The following is a 19359-nucleotide window of genomic DNA, read 5'->3' on the forward strand; positions in this document are numbered from 1 at the left end:
ATTGCTTCATATCGCGCGATCACATGGCTACATGTTCTGCTGGGGAATTCTGAGCAAAGGTTCTAGGACTGTAGCTGTGATTGATTAATTGAGCTAAGCCACATATAGTCAGATTTAATAGTTATTAATGGTGGCTATGGAGTTTTGATATTAAGGAAAGATTTTCCCCAATTTTAAAATTTTCTTTGCTATTACTGTGTTCAATTTAACACATCTTAAAATCATGGCAAGTTGCAAAGATGACAAGCGCAGATATATCACACTGAGATGAAAATGAGTAACATTCAAGTGGGTCCTTTCACAGCTGGAAGAAAACAAAAAAAAAAAAAAAGAAATTAAGAGTATGACAAAAGATGCTTACAGCTGATTAAAGCACCCAAAGCACAAAGCAGCAACAGGGTCCCCATGGCTGAAAGACATAAATCCTTGTTTTAGTTACAGAACTATTCAAAATTTACAGTATTTGAATAACATAAATGCAGTAATTTGACCAAATCGTCAATATAATTAATCTCAGATTGAACGGTGCTTACCCGCTAAGTGCCTTAAGTATGATGGATTTTTTTTATGGTTCCATCCTTTTATATTCTCCGACAGACAAAACACACAACCAATCAAAATTCTTAAAGCCCAACAGGTAAAACTTTGGAAAAAACAATACCGTTCCTCTAAAACAAATTAAGGCAGAACTTGGCAATGACTTGCAGGTCCTGCTGTATGTTGACATAGGTGTGAGGCTCAATACCAACAACATGTGATGAATCATTCATCTTTTTGTTCAGTGACGCCACACCCAGTGACATCCACATCCCGGAATCTGATGAGAATCCCTGCATTAACTGACGTAACTTGCACTGGTGTACAAGATAAACATTTTTACATATGGGTTGTGTGAAATTCTGAATGTGAGGGAAAAATGATTCTATCAACAATCTTCAAGTAAGCCAAGAGTCTCTAAACAGACAGTTTAATAAAGATGGGTTATGAATGGAATAAAAATAAGCAAACAAACAAACAAAAAAGCAGATTGATATCTCACATGAAAGCACATGTTTTCAAATGGTGGTTTCTTCTCATAACCACATACATTCTTATATTTCTGCTGTGGGAGTAAATCAGCTGTGATGTAATTACATTTTAGCAGGTGCCATATAAAATGCCACATACTGATGTTTTGATAAAAATGTGACCATGTTAATTATTTTCTCTGTACCATTAATTCCTGCCATTACAACCTTTCAAACACTCTACTGAACACACAAAGTGGATGTAATGTGCAATTTATCAGATAGGAAAAAAACAAAAACAAAAAAAACTTACAGTAATCAAACCACCTATTGTGCTTCACATCACTAGAGTGTAAGCCCTACTCAATGCACACGTCACAATTTCTGCCAATGTTTATATTGTGTCTTCATCAACTGAGATGTGTCAAAGATGTGCAACCATGTAAAGCTCGTAAAATGGGTGGATAATCCCATGGAATTTATCGATCAAATCTTAATTAAAGTAACCTTTCTGTAGAGTGGCAGTTGCTGGGCTAAATGGGCAGGTTTTTGTTGGTTCTGGGTGTCACCCAAGAATAACCACATGTTGTGAAAGGAAACAATCATTTGTGACGGACTGCAAATACAGCTAAGTCCTCAAAAGTTTGCACTAGATTATTCTCAGAGTAATGATAAAAAAAGAAAAAAAAATCAAATATTTAATTGCTGTGTATTTGGGCAGAAGTCCTTAGGCTGGGCAACAGTAAGCCTGGTTTAGTTAAAGTACACACATTGTGGATTTAGATAAAGGTGCGCCCTCATTATTTTTTGTTGGAGCCTAATCAGCAATGAACAGAGATGACCTTCTTTAAAAAGGTGATGGGCCTAACTGATAGAGTACTGCTAGTGTTACGTACAAATGTATGAGTAAGGCATGCCATCCATCAGAATTGAAATAACAGACAATACAAAGTTGTTTAAGTTCTTTTTGTATTTAAAACATTCAACGGTACACACTACTCGGGACATTAAAATGGTCAGCCATCATCCAGTGAAGCCACTGTGAAGAGAGAAAAACAGCATTACTCAATTTTTAAGCAGTAGTGCATAGACAGTACTATCATTGTGGAGAGTGTCACTTACCAACCAGGAAAGTCTGGGAGAACCCATGACCTGACTGAACTGTGAGAGTGGAGGTCATTAAGGTTTCCACAGAGACCACACAATTTTCCAGAGTACCAGAGTGGGACTTTGACTGTCAACATGGTAATACCAATTTCCATCTCCAGCTCTGACTCCAGACCAATATCTCTCCTCAGGATTACTATGACCTCTGACTTGTCCTGGTTCACACCAGAGGACAGGGACAGCCCTGATGGCAAAGTGTGAGGAAGGGACACAAAGTGTCCATTCACCTGTGGGGAGAAACAGAAAGTTACGTAGAGCAACTGTTGGAAAACATCACTACATGTGTTAGTTGATGGCCATCAAAAGTTAAAGTGGAGTTATACCTTCACTGTACCATCCTGTACGGCAAATGATGATTCATGCAGGAGGATTTGAAATACAGTGACAAGCCTGGAAGAGCTGCCATCACAAGGTCCGTGGTAAGAGACCACACTGAACCACTGCAAACTTGACTCATCACAGAGCGACATCAGACTGTAAGAAAACCGAGGTTCCAAGGTCAGCTGCTGCCCACTGAGTGTGGAGACCTGGAGGCTACCCCTGAGCTCACAAGCTTCAGGTCTGTCATGGCAGCCCCAGGAACCATTCCTCAGAGCACACTGCTGTCCTGGACCACAGCCTGCCTCCTCACATATCACCCCACTCAAAGGGTGGCACCAGCATCTCTGGGTGCAGTCCTCAGTGTAATGTTGCTCATCCATCTAAGAGGACGAGAGAAACAAATGAACAAAAAAAAAAAACTTTGTTTGCTTCGAGATACTCTGAGCCCAAATTTTTTTTTTAAGTCTTGTAAGTAATTTTTCATGCAAATATTTCATGGTTCCAAGGATTTGCTGGTTTTCCTTTTTTTTTTTTTTAAAGTTAAAAATGAGCTCAATGTTAATGAAAGAGCAATAATAAACAAAGTATATAAAATAGTACAATCACAGGAGTCCATATTTTGGCATTGAGCACTTTTAATTCTATATTTCCATTTCCCTGACTCTATTTCTCATTTTTAATGCAGTGCTTTTATGAAGTACAGAATTTGAATATGTCCTCCATCACTGCAGATAACATTCCCTTGAGAATGTTTAAGTTTAATTAAGCTTGTATATTTACCTTGATATAGACATCGTGAAGAATACACCCACACTGACTGTAAGGTACACACTCGGCCCCATCAAACACGTTTCCATAGTGGCACTGGCAGCCTTCTGAACAGCCACTTGCTGACAAACCAGGCAGGAGCAAAGCAGGACATGAGTTGGAGCTGGAGTCAACACACTCTCCTGGGCTGCTGCGGTCAGGGCACTTTAAAGCTGAAGGCAGTAAATACAAATGAGAGGGGATCATATACTCTTGATTTAAAGTGTGATCCAAATTATTCACTCACCGCAGGGAGTGTTTTCTCTCCACATTCCTACTCGTATTCCTTTAGCCTGACAGGCTGCGGAATATGCTTCCAGTGCAAGACATGCGGCCATGTGCCCTGCCCCAGCACAAACTGCCCTGATGCACATACGTAGATAAATATCACGCTCCACCCCGCTGTTCCAGCAATGGTTGAATTCAATACTATTCATCAACAGGATGTCACAGATCATGCTGTCGTGAGGGGACAGGCTGCACTCATCGCACTCTCTTCCACAAGTGTCAGTGCATTGCTGTCCAGGAGCAACTTCTGCCCAGCTGTGCAGAAGCTCTGCAAAGGTTGGGGCAAGATGACCTTTTCTTAGCTCCAAGTCATCATACCTGTCCCCATTGAAGTTCCCGCACAGGCCTGACGCTGTGCTGTCATATACCTGCGGCACAGTTAACCTGAGGTATTGGGTAGAGGACAAGTCAATTTCCACCCCAGAGTGTGTGACCATAATCAGTCTGTTGCCAACTTGGTATGCTGTAAGTTCTCCATTGTCAAAAGGAACACTGCGTTCTTCTCTGTTCACCTGAAAGCACAGAGACTATGTCAGGCTGCAAAGATTTTCTGAACCTCAGATGTGACTTTCACCAAAGATAAATTAATAAAGATTGCAAAACGTACTACTTACTTCTATTTTCCATAGAGTGTCAGGGTCAATGGACACCTCCAGTGAAAGCAAACGGAATACTAGTCTAGTGATGGTGAAAATGCCATTTCTGTCCTTTTTAAAGCTAAGCAGCAGAGTATAATCGTGTATAACTTTAGAGGAGAAGTCCGACACTACATAGGTGCAAGCTCCGTGGTGAGGCAGAATAAGTCCATCAAAAGTGATGTAGCCAAATCCAGCAAACACCTGGCACACGCCATACTGCAAGGAGAGGCCATCATTTACTGAACAGTTCTCCACAGGGTTGCAGGTCACTTCTCCTCTTTCACAGTTACACTTTTGGCAGCTTTTCTCGAAGTGGCCAGCAGGGTGATACTGTCCCTCATGCAAGCAGCCACAATCAGAAACAAGCACACACTGGCCATCACTCAGCACATAGCCAGGGTCACACTGGCAACCCTCCTCACAACCTCCACCACAGTTTGCTGGAGAGGACAGTCCAAGGCAGAGAACAGGACATCGTGGTCCACACAGCTCATAGTGGCTATTCTTAGGGCATGATACACCTAGAGGGAGAGAGCATAATCTTACTTCAATTTAACAGAACACACAAGACATGTTTAACCTAATTTATAACCTTATAAGTAAACATCCCATTCTACCTCACAATGAATATCATCAATCATACTCTTATCCAATAGATTTTTGTTCTAATAACTTTTAAAGCAAAAGCCAAACCAAAATTGCCCCCTCATCTCTTGACACTCAACCTACTCATAGTGTAAATGTGAGAGTGCAAAACATTGCAAATGTTCAAAATGTTTAATGGATGTTGAACAAAATACTTTGATACCTTCTGTAGCCATTCAATGAGATTGAAATATTTGTAATATTTTTGGCCATTTATAGGCAAAATATTGCTCTCAGATCAGACGTAAATATTTGACACATGAAAAGTTGTATCATAAGTCAAACACACAAACCCACACAGTTTGTAAATGAGCTACATACATGTATACTCATTCTTTATTCTCTTGTGTGTGGTTCTGCTCCAGGCTGCTTCTGCCATTCCCATTTAATTGTTTAAGTGTTATGGATTATGGACAGTTGTAGGAATTTTCTTCAACATTTGCACGATGCTTACATAAAACAAGCGATCCCTCTAAGTACTTGACAGTTTCACAGTGGATAGGCCTGATCCCAGACTGATATAAGTATCACACATTAAAAGTCTGAATCCGTGAAGCCCGACACCTTAATCAGCTGTGAGTTGTTAAAATGAAATTGAACTGATGAAGAAACAGACTGAACCATACTCACCACAGAAAGTGTCACTCCTCCACTGCCTGACAGGCAGCTGAGCAGCTTGGCAGGCAGCTGCATATGATGCAATGGAATTGCAGAGTGCTGAGTAGTGTCCGCCATAAGAGCAGGAATCTGCAACACAGCTGTGGAAGTAATGCTTAGGACTCAATACTGACGCACAGTCTGCAAATGGTCCTAGCTCATTCAGCAAAACTCCACAAAAATCACTGCCTTCAAACAGCTTCTGCGCCTCAGCGGGGCAGTGCTTCAGCCTGGAGGAACAGTTGGGTCTACAGGCCTCTGCTTCCTTAGACCTCCAGCTGTGTGCGAACTCTAGTCGATTTTGGGCAAGCTCTCCATTGGGCATCATTTGGTCATCATTAGGGTCAGAGTTGGCATTACCACAAAGACCAGACACAAAGGAGCCGTAACTGCTGGGGAGGATAATCATTAGTGTGCCGATGTTGGAGACGATGAGCTGTAATCCTACATCAGTGTGAATGGTGAGCGATGAAGGTGTGCGGTGTGCATTTACACGGCCTGTCTGGTGTGAGTACGGTAAGGGCTTATACAGTCCATCAAACTGAGGATGAAAAACAGAACTCATTAGAATTGCACACAATGGTTCATTTGAAGACTATAAACAAGACCTTACTAAAGAACTCACCAACACCTTTCCTTGCTCATCTTTTCTCACCATCACCTCCAAATCATAGATCGAGAGTGTTAAATTAAGGCTATGAAAAAGCCTTTTGTGGCAACTTGCACCAGAGATAGTGATACTGAATGGTGTAAGTCCAGTTAGGTTGGCCTTAGTTTGTACCAATGAATATGTGCAACTGTCTCTGAAGTCAAAATGATATCCATCAAATGTTGTGAAATGCAGCCCAGTAACAATGGTACAGTTCTTGGGGTTTTCAGCTTGACACACCCTCTTGTGACGGAGTTGCTTGCAGACTGTTCCACTGGGACACTGGTCTGGATGGCAGTGGACCTCTCCAGTAGCCGGTCCACACACACAGAGCTGGCCACAGTTGTCCGGTATCCAGAAAGTTGAGCTGAGGCTGTAGTATTTGCCTCTGGAGTCTGTGCAGCCACACTGATGTGGATGCACGCAGCCAGTTGGACTCCTGATGAATCCAGGGTTACAGAAGCAGCCCTGAACACAGGCCTTATTGCAGATGGTGGTATTAAATTCACAGGATGGAGGACAGGCTGAGCCACAGGTCTTGTAGTGGCTGTTCGGTGGACAGTGCACATCTGAAATGATTTATGGTTGTCATTTACTAGTCACAAGACACTTTTAGCTGTATTATACTGCATTCTCTTGTACTACAAGTACTTACCAACTATCACATCATGGTGGAAGCTATCAGATTCTTCACAAACTATGGAATATGAATGTATGGCTTGGTGAAGAGCAACTTCTGACCCTCCATTATGCATGTGGTCAACTACACAACTTTCATAGAAGGACTCTGGATCGACTCGACTGTGACAGTGGGCCAACGTACCATTCTGATGACTGAGCACTGCACACAATTTCCTGTGACTAGAGACAACCTCAGAGACAGGATCTGCAGACAGTGTCGCTTCATGCAAGTTCTGCTTACAGCCAGTACAACAGTTATGGTCCCCATCAAAGAGCTCGTAAGCCTGGGCGAGCTCCACACTTGTCTTAACGGGAGAGGAACCAAGTGTAGTTACAGGATACTCATCTTGAGGATCACCGTTGAAATTGCCACACAGCCCATAGACTTTGCCCTTGTAGTGTGGTTCCAGTTTAACAAGAACAGTGGAATTCCCATCGAAGACTACATATAAGCCAAAGTCGGTTTTCAGTTGAGCTTTACCTTCCTTGTAAGAGACATTGATCTTACCCCGTGACAGATTAACAGGCATGTAAGTCACTTGACCATTAACCTGAAAGTAAATGGAGATTAGTGATAAAAAGGGAAGCCTGAGGAGTTTTGTCATTCAGAAACTGACATTTACTTACATGTATGCTGCCCTTTTCACCACTGAGCTTGATGACAAACCCATGAGTTTGTACAGTAACCACCTGTATGGAGGACACAGCTCTGCTGCCATTGCAGTCATTCTTCTTGGACACACTGAAGGGTGCCAGATCACATGCCACCCCTTTGCTGGCTGCGAGCAGATAGGTACAGGTACCCTCAAAGTTAAAGTTGAGCCCATCAAAAGTGTGGTAGTGCTGGCCTCCCCAGGCCCAGCACAGACCGTGGCGGCTTTCACAGACAGGCACACCACTGCTCAAGTAACATGTCTCAGTTTCATCACACTTTCCCTCACACAGATCTGGGTTTTGCTCTGCTTAAAGAAAAATACAGTAATTTTAGTAACATGAAAAGTAATGCATTCACTAGTGAGCAAATATGTGCCTTAAAATATATTTCTTCAATATATATGCTCACCATCCCTGTGGCAACCCATGATTCCATCTGAAACTACACAACTGTGCAGTGGAGGACATGAATATTGCTCACAGACAAGAGGAGGCCCACAGGTACAGTTAACAGTACAGTTCTGCTGCAGTTTGCTCTCAGAGGGCTGAAAATAGAAACAGGAAAGAAGCCAATAAAAAAAAAAAAAACCACAATACTGGAATGTGTTTACTGAAGAGGAAAAATATTTATTTGAATACAACTCTTAATTAAAATATTGTAAACAGAAATGGTCTAATTTGAGTTAAAGTGCAGGATGAGCTAAATGAACACTTTTATAATTAGACTGAACACAAAACAGTGTTTGTTTGCTGACCTTAAACCTCCTTCCGTCCTGTGCGCAGCCACACTGCTCTGCTGGTACACAGGCATGGCCATCATAAAGGTGTCCAGTATTACACTGGCAACCCTCCTCACAGCCCCTGGGGCACTGCACCGCCTGGCTTATCTCAGGACACAGTGAGGAGCAAACGTTGGCACAGTGGCTGTAGTGGCTGAATTGAGGACATTGATAAGCTGCAAAATAAATATGACAATATTTCACTGGATTTAATCATTTGAAATTTTAATGACGTTTAATTTAAACATCGTACCAAGCTGTTATACTTACCGCAGCCTGTGGCATTCGTCCAGAGGTCAACCATCCCTCCTGCCTCCTTACATGCTGCCTCATAGGCCCAGAGTGCATCACACAGGGCCCAGCGTTGTCCTTCTGCAACACATAGGTTTTTCATGCAGAGGGGGTAGTATTTCTGTGGGTGCACCAAATGATGACAAGAAGAGAAAGGTCCACTGGGATGGGTGAGAATGCCACAGTACAGTTCAGAGGTGTACTCTGGCAAAGGGGACTGGCAGAGTTCACAGGTGCTGTCACATGTGTCGCTACAGGAGGACTCAGTATCCCACAGCTTCCATGATGGCCCAAAGATGCCAGGGTCAGAGATCACGGTGCCATTGGGCAGCTGCAGGTCATCTGAGGGATCGTCATTGTAGTTCCCACAAAGGCCACAGGTCGTCTGGTGCAAAAGGTCAGGGATCTTGACCAGAATGTGGTTTTGTAGGTCTGAAATAAGCTCGACCGACTGTGGGGTCTTAATGGTTATCCATCCATTTTTTTGATGCACAGTGACATTGTTTTGTGAGAATGGCAGGTTCTCATAAACTCCATTTACCTGTGTGAAATAATTCACTTTTAAACATTATATACAGTTTGTGTATGTTGGAAAAAATTACAGCAGATTCTAATAGATGAACAATACGTCATGTTTAAGGCTGTGAAATTATTAAATGAATTACCTGAATTTTTCCTGGAAAAGCTGCTGATGTCTTAAAATACATTTTATTGACTTGCAGGTAGATATGTCTGCCCTCACTATAGTTGCCCTCTGCAGCTATCAAAACAGGTTCCATATCCAATTTCTTCAGAGAGCACGTCTGCACCAGGGTGTAGTTACATGAACCATGAAATTCATATGCCTGTCCATCAAACGTGGTGTACTGGGACCCATCAACAGAACAGTGTGCCACTTTGGGTTTGGGGTGGCAACCTTGAACACCTCTAATAAGCTTACACTCCTCATCCTCTGTGCAGGAGACATTACGACAAGTCATGTGTCCTCCAGCGTGGCATAAACAGCTTTCTTTGCATGTAGACACCTCCTGTCCTGCCTGGAGGTATTCTCCATGGTGAGAGCAGCCACAGTTTTCTGGAAAGACACAGACGCTGCCACTGCGAACTAAACCTGCTTCGCATAGGCAGTTCTCCCCGGTGTTTGGAGGCACCTCTACTGTTTTATTCTGCCAGCCGAGGCAGAGGTGAACAGAGGCAGAGCTCATGTTGTAACTGGAACCGGAGGGACAGGATGAGTCTGTAGAGATACAGAGACATCATTCACTTAGGGCAGGAAGACAGGAAAATGTTGTAAAGGTTAGGGTTGACCAGTGATGCATTAGTACCATCTAGTGGTCCAATAGCACCTGAAAGGTTGTGGCTTCAATAACAGAACTACTGCACACTGTATCCAATTTGTACTATTTTTGTTTTCAACTTACAAATACACAAGAGAACAAACTTTACATTCTTTAAGTACCTACAGGCATATATCTGATTTGTGTGCAAATAATTTCCACTCTTTTCCTCGTGTTGGTGATCAATATCAAAACAAACAAACAATCTAAACATGATGAGATGGCATTTGCAAACTCTCCATATTTCATTTGGTGTGCAATGATGCTGATCTAGAAGCAGCACAGTAACAACTGTAGAGGATATTAATTTAATTCGCTTGCACAACAGAGCTGGGAGCACATTAACACTCACAGCAGAATCCAGGACTCCTCCAGGCATAAACCGTAGCCTTGCGGGAAAGGCAGACCGCAGTATACTCTGCCAGGGAGTGACACAGTGCGGGCTGGAGACCTCCATGAAGACACAGGTCACTGACGCAGCGCTTGTAAAAGCTGGAGGGGTCCACTTTGCCATGACAGTGTCTGAATGGTCCATTAACTTCCAGAATCTTCCCGCAAGCCTCCGGGTCAGAGAAACGAACCAGATGCTCAGATGAACATTTTGGACAACTTCCTCCTAGACAGCCCTCCACACACCAAGGATTCTGCCCACTTCGCCAAGTTTTTCCAAAATGCTCAGGACTGAGATGCTCCTGTATACCATTTGCGGTGAGGTCATCAGCGGGATCAGAGTTGAAGTTGCCACACAGGCCACAAGTAGAATTAACATATTTACTGGAGAGGCTAACACTAACTATACCATCCACACTGAGACTAAATTCAAAGCCCACGTCTTTGTAGATATAAGTGTGCAGCCCCAAAGAGAACACCAGTGCAGAGGGGCCGAAGTGATAGGGCATGCTCCTCTTGACACCGTTGACCTGTAGGGGGTGCCAAAACTGCATTTTAAAGTCAGGACCGGGCAACATATTTTCAACGATTTCTCTTTTTGAGGTTTGGTTTAATTAATTTAACAATTTTATGAAAATTAAATTTTCAACAGTATATTGGCACTCACCTCTACAGTCTTGGTGTTTCTGCTGTTTAGCTTCACAAGCACTCCACTCACATTGACCAGGACATGAAGTGCTGACTCCAGGTGTCCGTCAGTCTGTATGGAAATCTGAATTGCATCAAGGCCTTGCTTCTGTCCACACACACTGACTAACTGATACCAACAGGTGCCATGCAAATCATAGTCATGTTGGTCAAAGGTGACTATGTGATGACCAGTGTACATGCATGTCTGCTGAGGGTGCGGCACACAGCTTCTGACACCATGCTGAAGACTGCAGTATTCATCTGGGCCACAAGAAGCCGAATAGCACTGTGGTTGGTGGGTGTGGGGGTCACAGACGCACTGTTCAGTGCATTTCTCATCAGACCAAAAGGTCTGGTTGCTGTGGTAATGGTAGCCCTTGTGAGTGCAGCCACACTGGGACAAGGGGACGCAGGTGTCGCCATCCAGGACAAACTCTGGGTCACACTGGCAGGTCTCCACACAAGCAAGTGTGCAGAACCTTGAACCGAATGGGTCCTGACACGTGGCAGGGCAAGCTGTGCCACAGGACCTGTAATGGCTATTCACAGGGCAGGACATGGCTGATGGGAGAGAAGGAGAATGATCAGCAATATGGAGGAAAACTGCACACACATTCCTGGTAGTGTATACCTATATGTATGTTTCAATAGAAGCAGTAGTTTTCCTGTTAAGTGGAAGTAGGAATAGGCTTATCTAAAAAAAAAAAATTAAAGAAAAAAAAAAAGAAAAAAGAAAAGAAAAAAGTGGAAAATGTGTAGAAATTAAAACAATACACCTGTAACCAATTAACTGAGACATCTCACAATTATTCAATTGATAAAGTTGGCTTACGACAGAAGGTGCTATTCCTCCACTCTCCGATCTGTACCAAGGCATTTTGGCAGGCGGCAGCATAGGCCTCCACAACGCGGCAAAGGGCTTCCTGAGAGTCATTACTAGAGCACAGGTCAAATATGCTTACTGCTGTAGAGATTTTAGCATAGCTAACCACTTCACGGCACAAGTAGAATGGATTTTGTGGTGACCAAATGTACTCGTGCAGGGAGATCCATTGATTGGCTACATTTTTCTCTTGTAGCTGTTCAGTAGAGCAGCGTGGGCATGCATCTACGCAATCTGCCGTGCACTGAGCTTCCTGGCTAGAAATTCTCCAGCTCCAGCCAAAGGTTGTAGCATCGATATCCTCACCCTGTGGGTTCCTGAGGTCATCTTCTTCGATGCCATTATTATTTCCACACAAACCATGGACTTCTGTCGTATTACGGAGGAGGATAGTGGCAATATGAGAGCAGTCATACTTAATTTGGATGCCCAAACTTGTATCCACAACGACAAACATGCCACTCTGATAAATCTTCACAAGTCCAAATTGTAGAGTCACAGGGAGAAGCCTTTTCTCGCCGTTTATCTGAGGAGAGCACAACACATTTTATATACTATGCAATACATTTTTTGTTCTTTTATCTAATAGTTATCAGTATATGTACATTGTAAAAAACATGAATGACTGTATATTTTTAAAGGCCATACTGAATCATTTATGGTTGACAGGCATCTCATATGTATAATGAAAGTTAAATTAAACTGATAGTATGGCTAGGCGGGTGATGTGATTGTTTGAATCTCCAAATTCAAAACTTACCCAAGCATAGCCCTTTTCCCCTCTGTAGATAGTAATATTGTCTTTAGACACACTGATGTGTATAGCTTTAAGAGAGGAAGCCTCTTTGGGGGTCCTGTTTTTCTGTACCCCAACCCAAAAGGTATCATTTTCATTGGTGCCATTCAATAGGATCAGAGTGTAGGTACAGTTTCCTTGGAATTCAAACACCTTTCCATCAAAAGTGTAGAAGTGGGCACCTCCCAGTACCCAACACTGGGCTTGCCGAGGTTGGCTGTGGACACTGCATGTCTCTCCAGTCCCACAGATTTTATAATCATTATCATCTGAAAAAATAAAGTGCAAGTATCAGATTAAGGGCAGTTTAGGTGGAGATACCTACAGACAATTCACCTTTAAAAAAAAACAAAAAAAAAACAACATTGAAGCAGGAAATCTAATTTCATAAACAAGTCTAAGAAGAAGTCAGAAGAAAAAAAAAAACTGTCATTTTTAGATTGCATCAAATGTAAATATACATTCAATTATTTGTGTATTTGTATTTCAGCGTAATCATGCTCAAACTCCCGAGACTGACAGGAGATTTCCTGGTACGTAACTAACTATTCAAAAACAGACAAGACACTGAGGAAAAACACTTGACGTCAAATTTGATAAAGCAAGACTGGTGACTGTTACGTAGTGCAGCTGAGTGAAAAACAGTTAGCCTGTGAGCAAATGTCATCCAACCCAGCAGAACCAGCTGGGCTTACCTTTCCTTGCACAGCCCCAGGTAGTTTTATGGGTGCAGCTCTCTCCCTCAGGGCAAGAGGCTGGCTTACAGCACATGGTAGCGGTGGCAGTGCAGTTACAGCGCTCAGAGCATCCCTCAGCCCACGACATCTCCCCAATCTACAGAGAATAGTGAGTCACTGTTGGTGTGGCAGTAGCAGGGCAGTTACACCTCTAAGAGCGTCCCTCAGCCCACGACATCTCCCCAATCTACAGAGAATAGTGAGTCAGTGCTGGTGTACCCTGCCCAACCGTTCCCTAAAGACCAAGAAAACAAACAAGGGAAACCACAAAAGCCCAGGATTTTGTGATTACTCAAGCCACATGTACAAGTGAGGCATATGTACATTTGGCCAAGACATCAGTGAGTCATGTAATTAACAGTGCATGGAATAATAGAGCATGCACCTTGTCGAACCTGACTGTGGCAACATGTTTGTAACTGAACCTGCTGTGGGGTCACAAGTAAATTTGTCATAACAGCACACACCCTCAGCGAACCAATAGGTCCATCAGAAGTCACACTGACCTGCAATTTTCAGGTCTGATCACATGTGACATATACAGTTTAAACAGATTGGGGGGGGGGCACATTGCTGTGACAGAGGGGAGGGATAATGTTTATGATAGCTTGTATAAGCTAAATAGTATGTAGCTTCTCACCTCATAGTAGTGCCCATGGTAGAAGCAACCACATTTCTCAGCTCTGACACAGCCATTTCCACTCTGCATGTATCCAGAGTCACACTGACATCCTTCATAACAGGCCCATGGGCAGGGGATATCGAATAAAATGCCACAGGACTCAGGGCATGCACTGACGCATATATTGTAGTGAGAGTTTTCAGGGCATGAGAGCGCTGTGGGAGGGAAGGAAAAAAAAAAACGTTCATATACTGTACAGAGTCCAACTAGCCTTACATCAATCTGGAAACTTCACTGTATAGAGCTTGCCAGAGTTCTATCTACAACAGAAGCATGTAAGTTGACCTGTATGAAGCAACATGTGTATTCAAGAGTCAAAATTAATAATACTCACAGCACTTCTCACCCCTCCATGGTTTGACTTTAGCTCCTGCCTCCTGGCATGCAAAAGTGTACTCTCTCAAACTACTGCAAAACAAGGCTTCGTTCCCATTAGACATACATAAGTCATTCACACAGTTCTGAAAGAAGTGCTCCGGGTCTACTGTGGAGTGGCAGCCACTAAATGATCCTGCAGGAGCAAGCAGCATGCCACAGAGGTCAGCAGATGCAAACTGTGCTGCCATGGTAGAGTTGCACACTGAACAGGAATCACACTCTTCAGAGCAGTTCGTTCCAGGTGGTGAACGTGACCAGGAAGATGGAAAGATGGAAATGTCACTCGTGAGGCTGCCATTTGGGCTGTGCTCGTCATCAGTACCAACAGCGCTGATGCTTCCACACAAGCCACACATTTTTCTGTTGGAGGCAGGAATCTCTATTTCTATCAGGTTAGGCCCGTAAGTGACAACAACTCCAGTGTCTATGACAACACGAGTCAGGAAGCCAGAATGAAGTACTGCTATGTGATCCAGCTGGACAGGAAGACCCCACAAGACACCATCAATCTGGAAAATTAAAAATGTTAAGTTACAATCAAGGCACACTAAACAGTTTGTGTTTGTGACTGCTTACCTTTATTTTGCCTAAATGATCCATCTCCAAAGACATGTTCACACCATGGACCCCGAGGTATAGCTGTCCTTTCTGGATAATAACAGTGGGGTCAGACTCTTTCTCATCACAAACCTGGGATAGAACATAACGGCAGGTGCCCATATTCAAGTCAAAGCGATGTCCATCATAGCTACTGATGTGTCTGCCACCCATGACTGTGCATTTAAGGGGTTGTAATGCATGGCATGCCCTGTGGCCATTTTGGATGGCACATTTTGTTCCAGTTGGACATGTGTGGTTCGTACATCGCACTCTGTTGTGGCCCATGCAGACACAGTGCAGCTGACAGTGCTCATCAGGGTAGAAGTTGTCATGGATTTCATGGTAAACACCACTGTCAGTGCAGCCACACTCAGGATTTGGTACACATACACCACCACTGCGGAAAAACTCAGGTTTGCAGAAGCAGCCCTCTTTGCATTTCACTGCTAGAGTACTTGGGTTTTCTACACAGTCAGACATGTGACTGGAGCACAGGCGATATTCACTGTTAGGTGGGCAGGAGAGATCTAAGAGGGAGAGAGTGAACTATTTTGTTCAAAACATTCCTATTCTGTTCACATTGAAAAATATATATATATATACTTCACTACAATTACTTACCACAAAAGTTGGAGGTCCTCCATTCATCCATTATAGCTCCCATTTCTTGACATACAGCAACATAGCTGGACAGAATAACACATAAGGTAGTCTGGTTACTGTAACAGAGGTCATGAACACAATTCTCATAAAAATCTTGTGGATCTATAGTTTCGTGGCAGCTCTGGAATGCTCCCTCTGTATCCAGCAGCCGTCCACAGAACTCTTTTCCCTGATAAAGAGCTATATCTTGTGAACTGCAACCTGAGGTGGTCATAGGCACATCCACACATTCACGTTCACTGCTGGTTTGCCAGTATCTAATGGCCTGAGAGATATCAGATTCACCATCAGGCATCAGATCGTCTTCTGGATTCCCATTGAAGTTGCCACACAGGCCACAGAGATTACCAGAGAAGATCTTTGGCATTTGAACAGTCAGGACATCAGTGCGGTGTGTGACAATGATGCCAAAATCAGTCTCTATACACTTTGAGAGTCCAGTCATGTAGAGCTTTACTTTTCCTTGACTCAACACAGATGGGAGACGCATTAGCAGACCATTTACCTGAAACGAATGAAGTGATGTTAACACTGCAAGTGGAGAAAAGCGTTTGTTTAGATATACTATAGCAAATAAGTAAGCGTACCGTAACCCTGTCACTGCTGTCATTTGACATCTCAATGGAATAACCAGAGACCACCATTTTAACATGCCGAAAGGAACCATTTGTAGCATCCCTTATTTGGTTCTGGACTTCGACGCTAAAGTCATCCAGGTCCCCCCAGGTGGGACAGTGAGAAGTGAGTAGATAAGTACAGTTTCCATGGACGTCAAAGTTCCACCCATCAAAGGTGGTATAATGAGGATCTCCTTTGGCTATGCACACCCCGGGGCCATCCATGTGACAGCCCAAGACTCCATTCAGAACCTTGCACACTTTACCATGTGGGCAATGAGACTGAGCACACATCACCATCTTGGAATTAGGCTGGCACACACATTTCTCCTGGCACTGGTTGCCGATCCAGAAGTTCTCCTTGGGGAGATAGTAGGAACCATGATGAAGGCAACCACATTTGCTAAGTGGCACACACTTCCCACCACTCCGCAGATATCCTTGGTTGCATTGGCATGATTCCACACAGGGCAGGGTGCAATTACGATGGGCCTCTGGGTTACTGCAGGTAGCTGGGCAAGCAGAACCACAGATCTCGTAGTGGCTGTTCATAGGACATGTCATAGCTGTGAAAGAAACAACATACTCTTGACATTTTTGCAGCAAACCATGTTATCAGTTAAACAAACAAACAAAAAATGTAAAACTGACAGCATTTGCTGATGGTTCTCCAGTTTCGTACTCTGGCCCCGAGCCTCTGGCAAATGTTGGCATAGGCTGTCAGGATCTTGCACATAGAAGACACAGCTTCACTGACACACAGGTTGTTCACACAACTACGAACATATGGCTCAGGATCAATATACGAGTGACAATCAGCAAAAGGTCCACCACTCCTCTGCAGCAGAGTGCACCCAATCATGAAAGAGTTTCCTTTAACCCCTGGAAAAGATTTGGTTTGGCTTTGAGTGCACACTGGACATGAGACACGGCCACCACCGCAATCCTCAATACAGGAGCCTGCATCACTGCTCACCACCCATGGGAGGGTAAAATCAACAGTCTGGATCTCATCAGTGCTATTAGAGGCAGTTATGCCATCTGATGAGCTGTGATTAGCATTTCCACACAAACCGCACAGGACTCCATAGAGCTCTGGGCCAGCTTCAACCTGGAGATGGTGCTTCCAGTCATACTGCAAAGCCAGGCCGAAGGAAGTGTCTAAGATGACACTGGAGCCACTTGGATAAAAGTTCAGGGACCCATTTCCCAGGGTGAGGGGCAGGTTCTTCCTCTGTCCATTAATCTATAAGTTTAAATGCAAGAACAGACAATATACATGAAAGCTTAACAGGTACAAGAAGAGCATGCTTGATTTAAATAAATTCAGTACACTCACCCTAATGTGATTTTTGTCATCTTTGACTATGGAGATATTAAAGCCCTGGATGCTAATCTGCACCATGTGGATGGTCGATATGGTGGCACTGTTTAAATATGCCCTGGCTATATTAACCTGCAGTGGAACAGAAGCATTTAAGCCTGGACAGGTGGTTTGAACTAAAGTGTAGTTACAGTTTCCCTGTAGGACAAAATCTCTTCCATCAAAGGTGCGGTAATAAGAGTCACCCCATGCAGAGCATATTTTAGTTTTCAAAGAACAGATTGGTTTTCCATCTTTGATTGAGCACTTCCGTTTGAGACCACAGTGTAACTCTTCACAAGTAGCTGCGGCTGAAATGGAAAGAGGTATACAAGCAAATGTTAGATTTAACAATCAAAAATTGCACAAAATGTAATGAAAAGTCATTCAAAAAGCTTCAGTGCATACTTTTCTCACACACTGCTGGATATAGTTGTTTGTTCATGGTACTCAGATAGTGTGCCACATCTGTGTCTGTGTGAGGAGAACTGGGCACTGCATTATCAGGCATCTGAGCAAAGTTGGACTTCTCTGAGAATATAACACCAGACTTAAAATCCTCCATCTGAGTACTGTTGTTTTGCTGCTCAGTCATATCACCTGAATCAAGCATAGGTACAGTCTGACAGATATCATCAACAGATGGCAGCACTATTAGAGCTGAATGACGCTGTGCATTGTCATGCCTGAAATAAACAAGTTGGAGAGGGCTGTCACTAGTAATGTGGATTTTATCTGAGGTTACAACTGGGATGACCGTCATTACGCCACCAACAAGAGAGACATTCATGTGCCTGGTGCTGGTGGTGACGTCTATGTCAGAGTTGATAGTAACCATTGCCAACAGGAAACTGGAACTCATTCCTGTGTTTACCAAGGGAGGGATAATGTAATCCAAACTCCAGTAAGAGACTGGTTTCAGTTCAGCAAACCCATACAAGCAATTGCCAGGTGCACGTTTGGAGCAGGTAAAACCAACCACGACACCTACAGCTTCTTGGGAGTTTAACTCTGAACCAGAGAGGCTGAAGTTGCTCTGGAGGTAAACACTCTGCAGCACTCCTATATGCAAGTTAAGGACACTACCCTTTTGGTACATATTGCCTTTAAAGTGCACATCCCCTGAGAGGAAGATATCCACTGATGTCTCGTGGTCTGAGCTTGTGATCACCATTTGACTGACAGCAGTCTGGTTGGGGAAGTGAGGAGTAATGGGATAGTAGTGGGTCCCCCAGGAGGATACATCACGAAGGAGGCTGTGGTCACAGCCAGTGTGGGTACAGAGCGAGGCAAGGACGGTAACAGGCCATACAGACTTCACACTGAGGAGGTAGGAGGAATGATCGTTGGCCATTCCCACAGACAGTGGCAGGTGAATCGTCTTCGACTGGCTAGCAGAGAGGAAGATGTTTTGTGTGAAGCTGCTTTCTAGAACTTTCACAGTGACTGAGGTCCATATGCCAGTGGCTGTGATGGTTACTTGATGGCTAACATTTGCTGTTGGGTCATTATGAGGCGGAAACATCATCAGAAACCTCCTACCAGGCCTGGCTCCAGACAGGCCTGCAGAGGAAAATATAAAATTGAGTTACATGTGCTATTCAATATAAAACATTTCAATATACTCCCACTTGAAAAC

At 43.6% G+C, this 19359-nt stretch overlaps 1 protein-coding gene across 1 annotated transcript in view; it reads right to left on the minus strand.

Annotated features, from left to right (window-relative positions):
- Positions 1 to 19359, minus strand: part of fcgbp (Fc gamma binding protein) — a 42144-nt gene that overhangs the window by 21716 nt on the left and 1069 nt on the right. The window contains exons 2-27 of the mRNA XM_076736742.1: positions 18129 to 19283; positions 17697 to 18031; positions 17009 to 17603; positions 16328 to 16923; positions 15699 to 16245; positions 15054 to 15604; positions 14434 to 14986; positions 14058 to 14254; positions 13376 to 13514; positions 12645 to 12949; positions 11834 to 12410; positions 10979 to 11562; positions 10274 to 10841; positions 9250 to 9821; positions 8564 to 9125; positions 8270 to 8469; positions 7924 to 8059; positions 7488 to 7822; positions 6835 to 7411; positions 6156 to 6748; positions 5504 to 6071; positions 4205 to 4749; positions 3550 to 4102; positions 3276 to 3475; positions 2498 to 2875; positions 2134 to 2401 (exon numbers count right to left, since the gene is read on the minus strand). Coding sequence (XP_076592857.1) covers positions 2134 to 2401; positions 2498 to 2875; positions 3276 to 3475; positions 3550 to 4102; positions 4205 to 4749; positions 5504 to 6071; positions 6156 to 6748; positions 6835 to 7411; positions 7488 to 7822; positions 7924 to 8059; positions 8270 to 8469; positions 8564 to 9125; positions 9250 to 9821; positions 10274 to 10841; positions 10979 to 11562; positions 11834 to 12410; positions 12645 to 12949; positions 13376 to 13514; positions 14058 to 14254; positions 14434 to 14986; positions 15054 to 15604; positions 15699 to 16245; positions 16328 to 16923; positions 17009 to 17603; positions 17697 to 18031; positions 18129 to 19283 — 12189 coding nt within the window. The remainder of the gene's footprint in view (positions 1 to 2133; positions 2402 to 2497; positions 2876 to 3275; positions 3476 to 3549; positions 4103 to 4204; positions 4750 to 5503; positions 6072 to 6155; positions 6749 to 6834; positions 7412 to 7487; positions 7823 to 7923; positions 8060 to 8269; positions 8470 to 8563; positions 9126 to 9249; positions 9822 to 10273; positions 10842 to 10978; positions 11563 to 11833; positions 12411 to 12644; positions 12950 to 13375; positions 13515 to 14057; positions 14255 to 14433; positions 14987 to 15053; positions 15605 to 15698; positions 16246 to 16327; positions 16924 to 17008; positions 17604 to 17696; positions 18032 to 18128; positions 19284 to 19359) is intronic.

Source organism: Chaetodon auriga, chromosome 8, assembly GCF_051107435.1.
Source record: "Chaetodon auriga isolate fChaAug3 chromosome 8, fChaAug3.hap1, whole genome shotgun sequence".
Classification (NCBI taxonomy): domain Eukaryota; kingdom Metazoa; phylum Chordata; class Actinopteri; order Chaetodontiformes; family Chaetodontidae; genus Chaetodon; species Chaetodon auriga.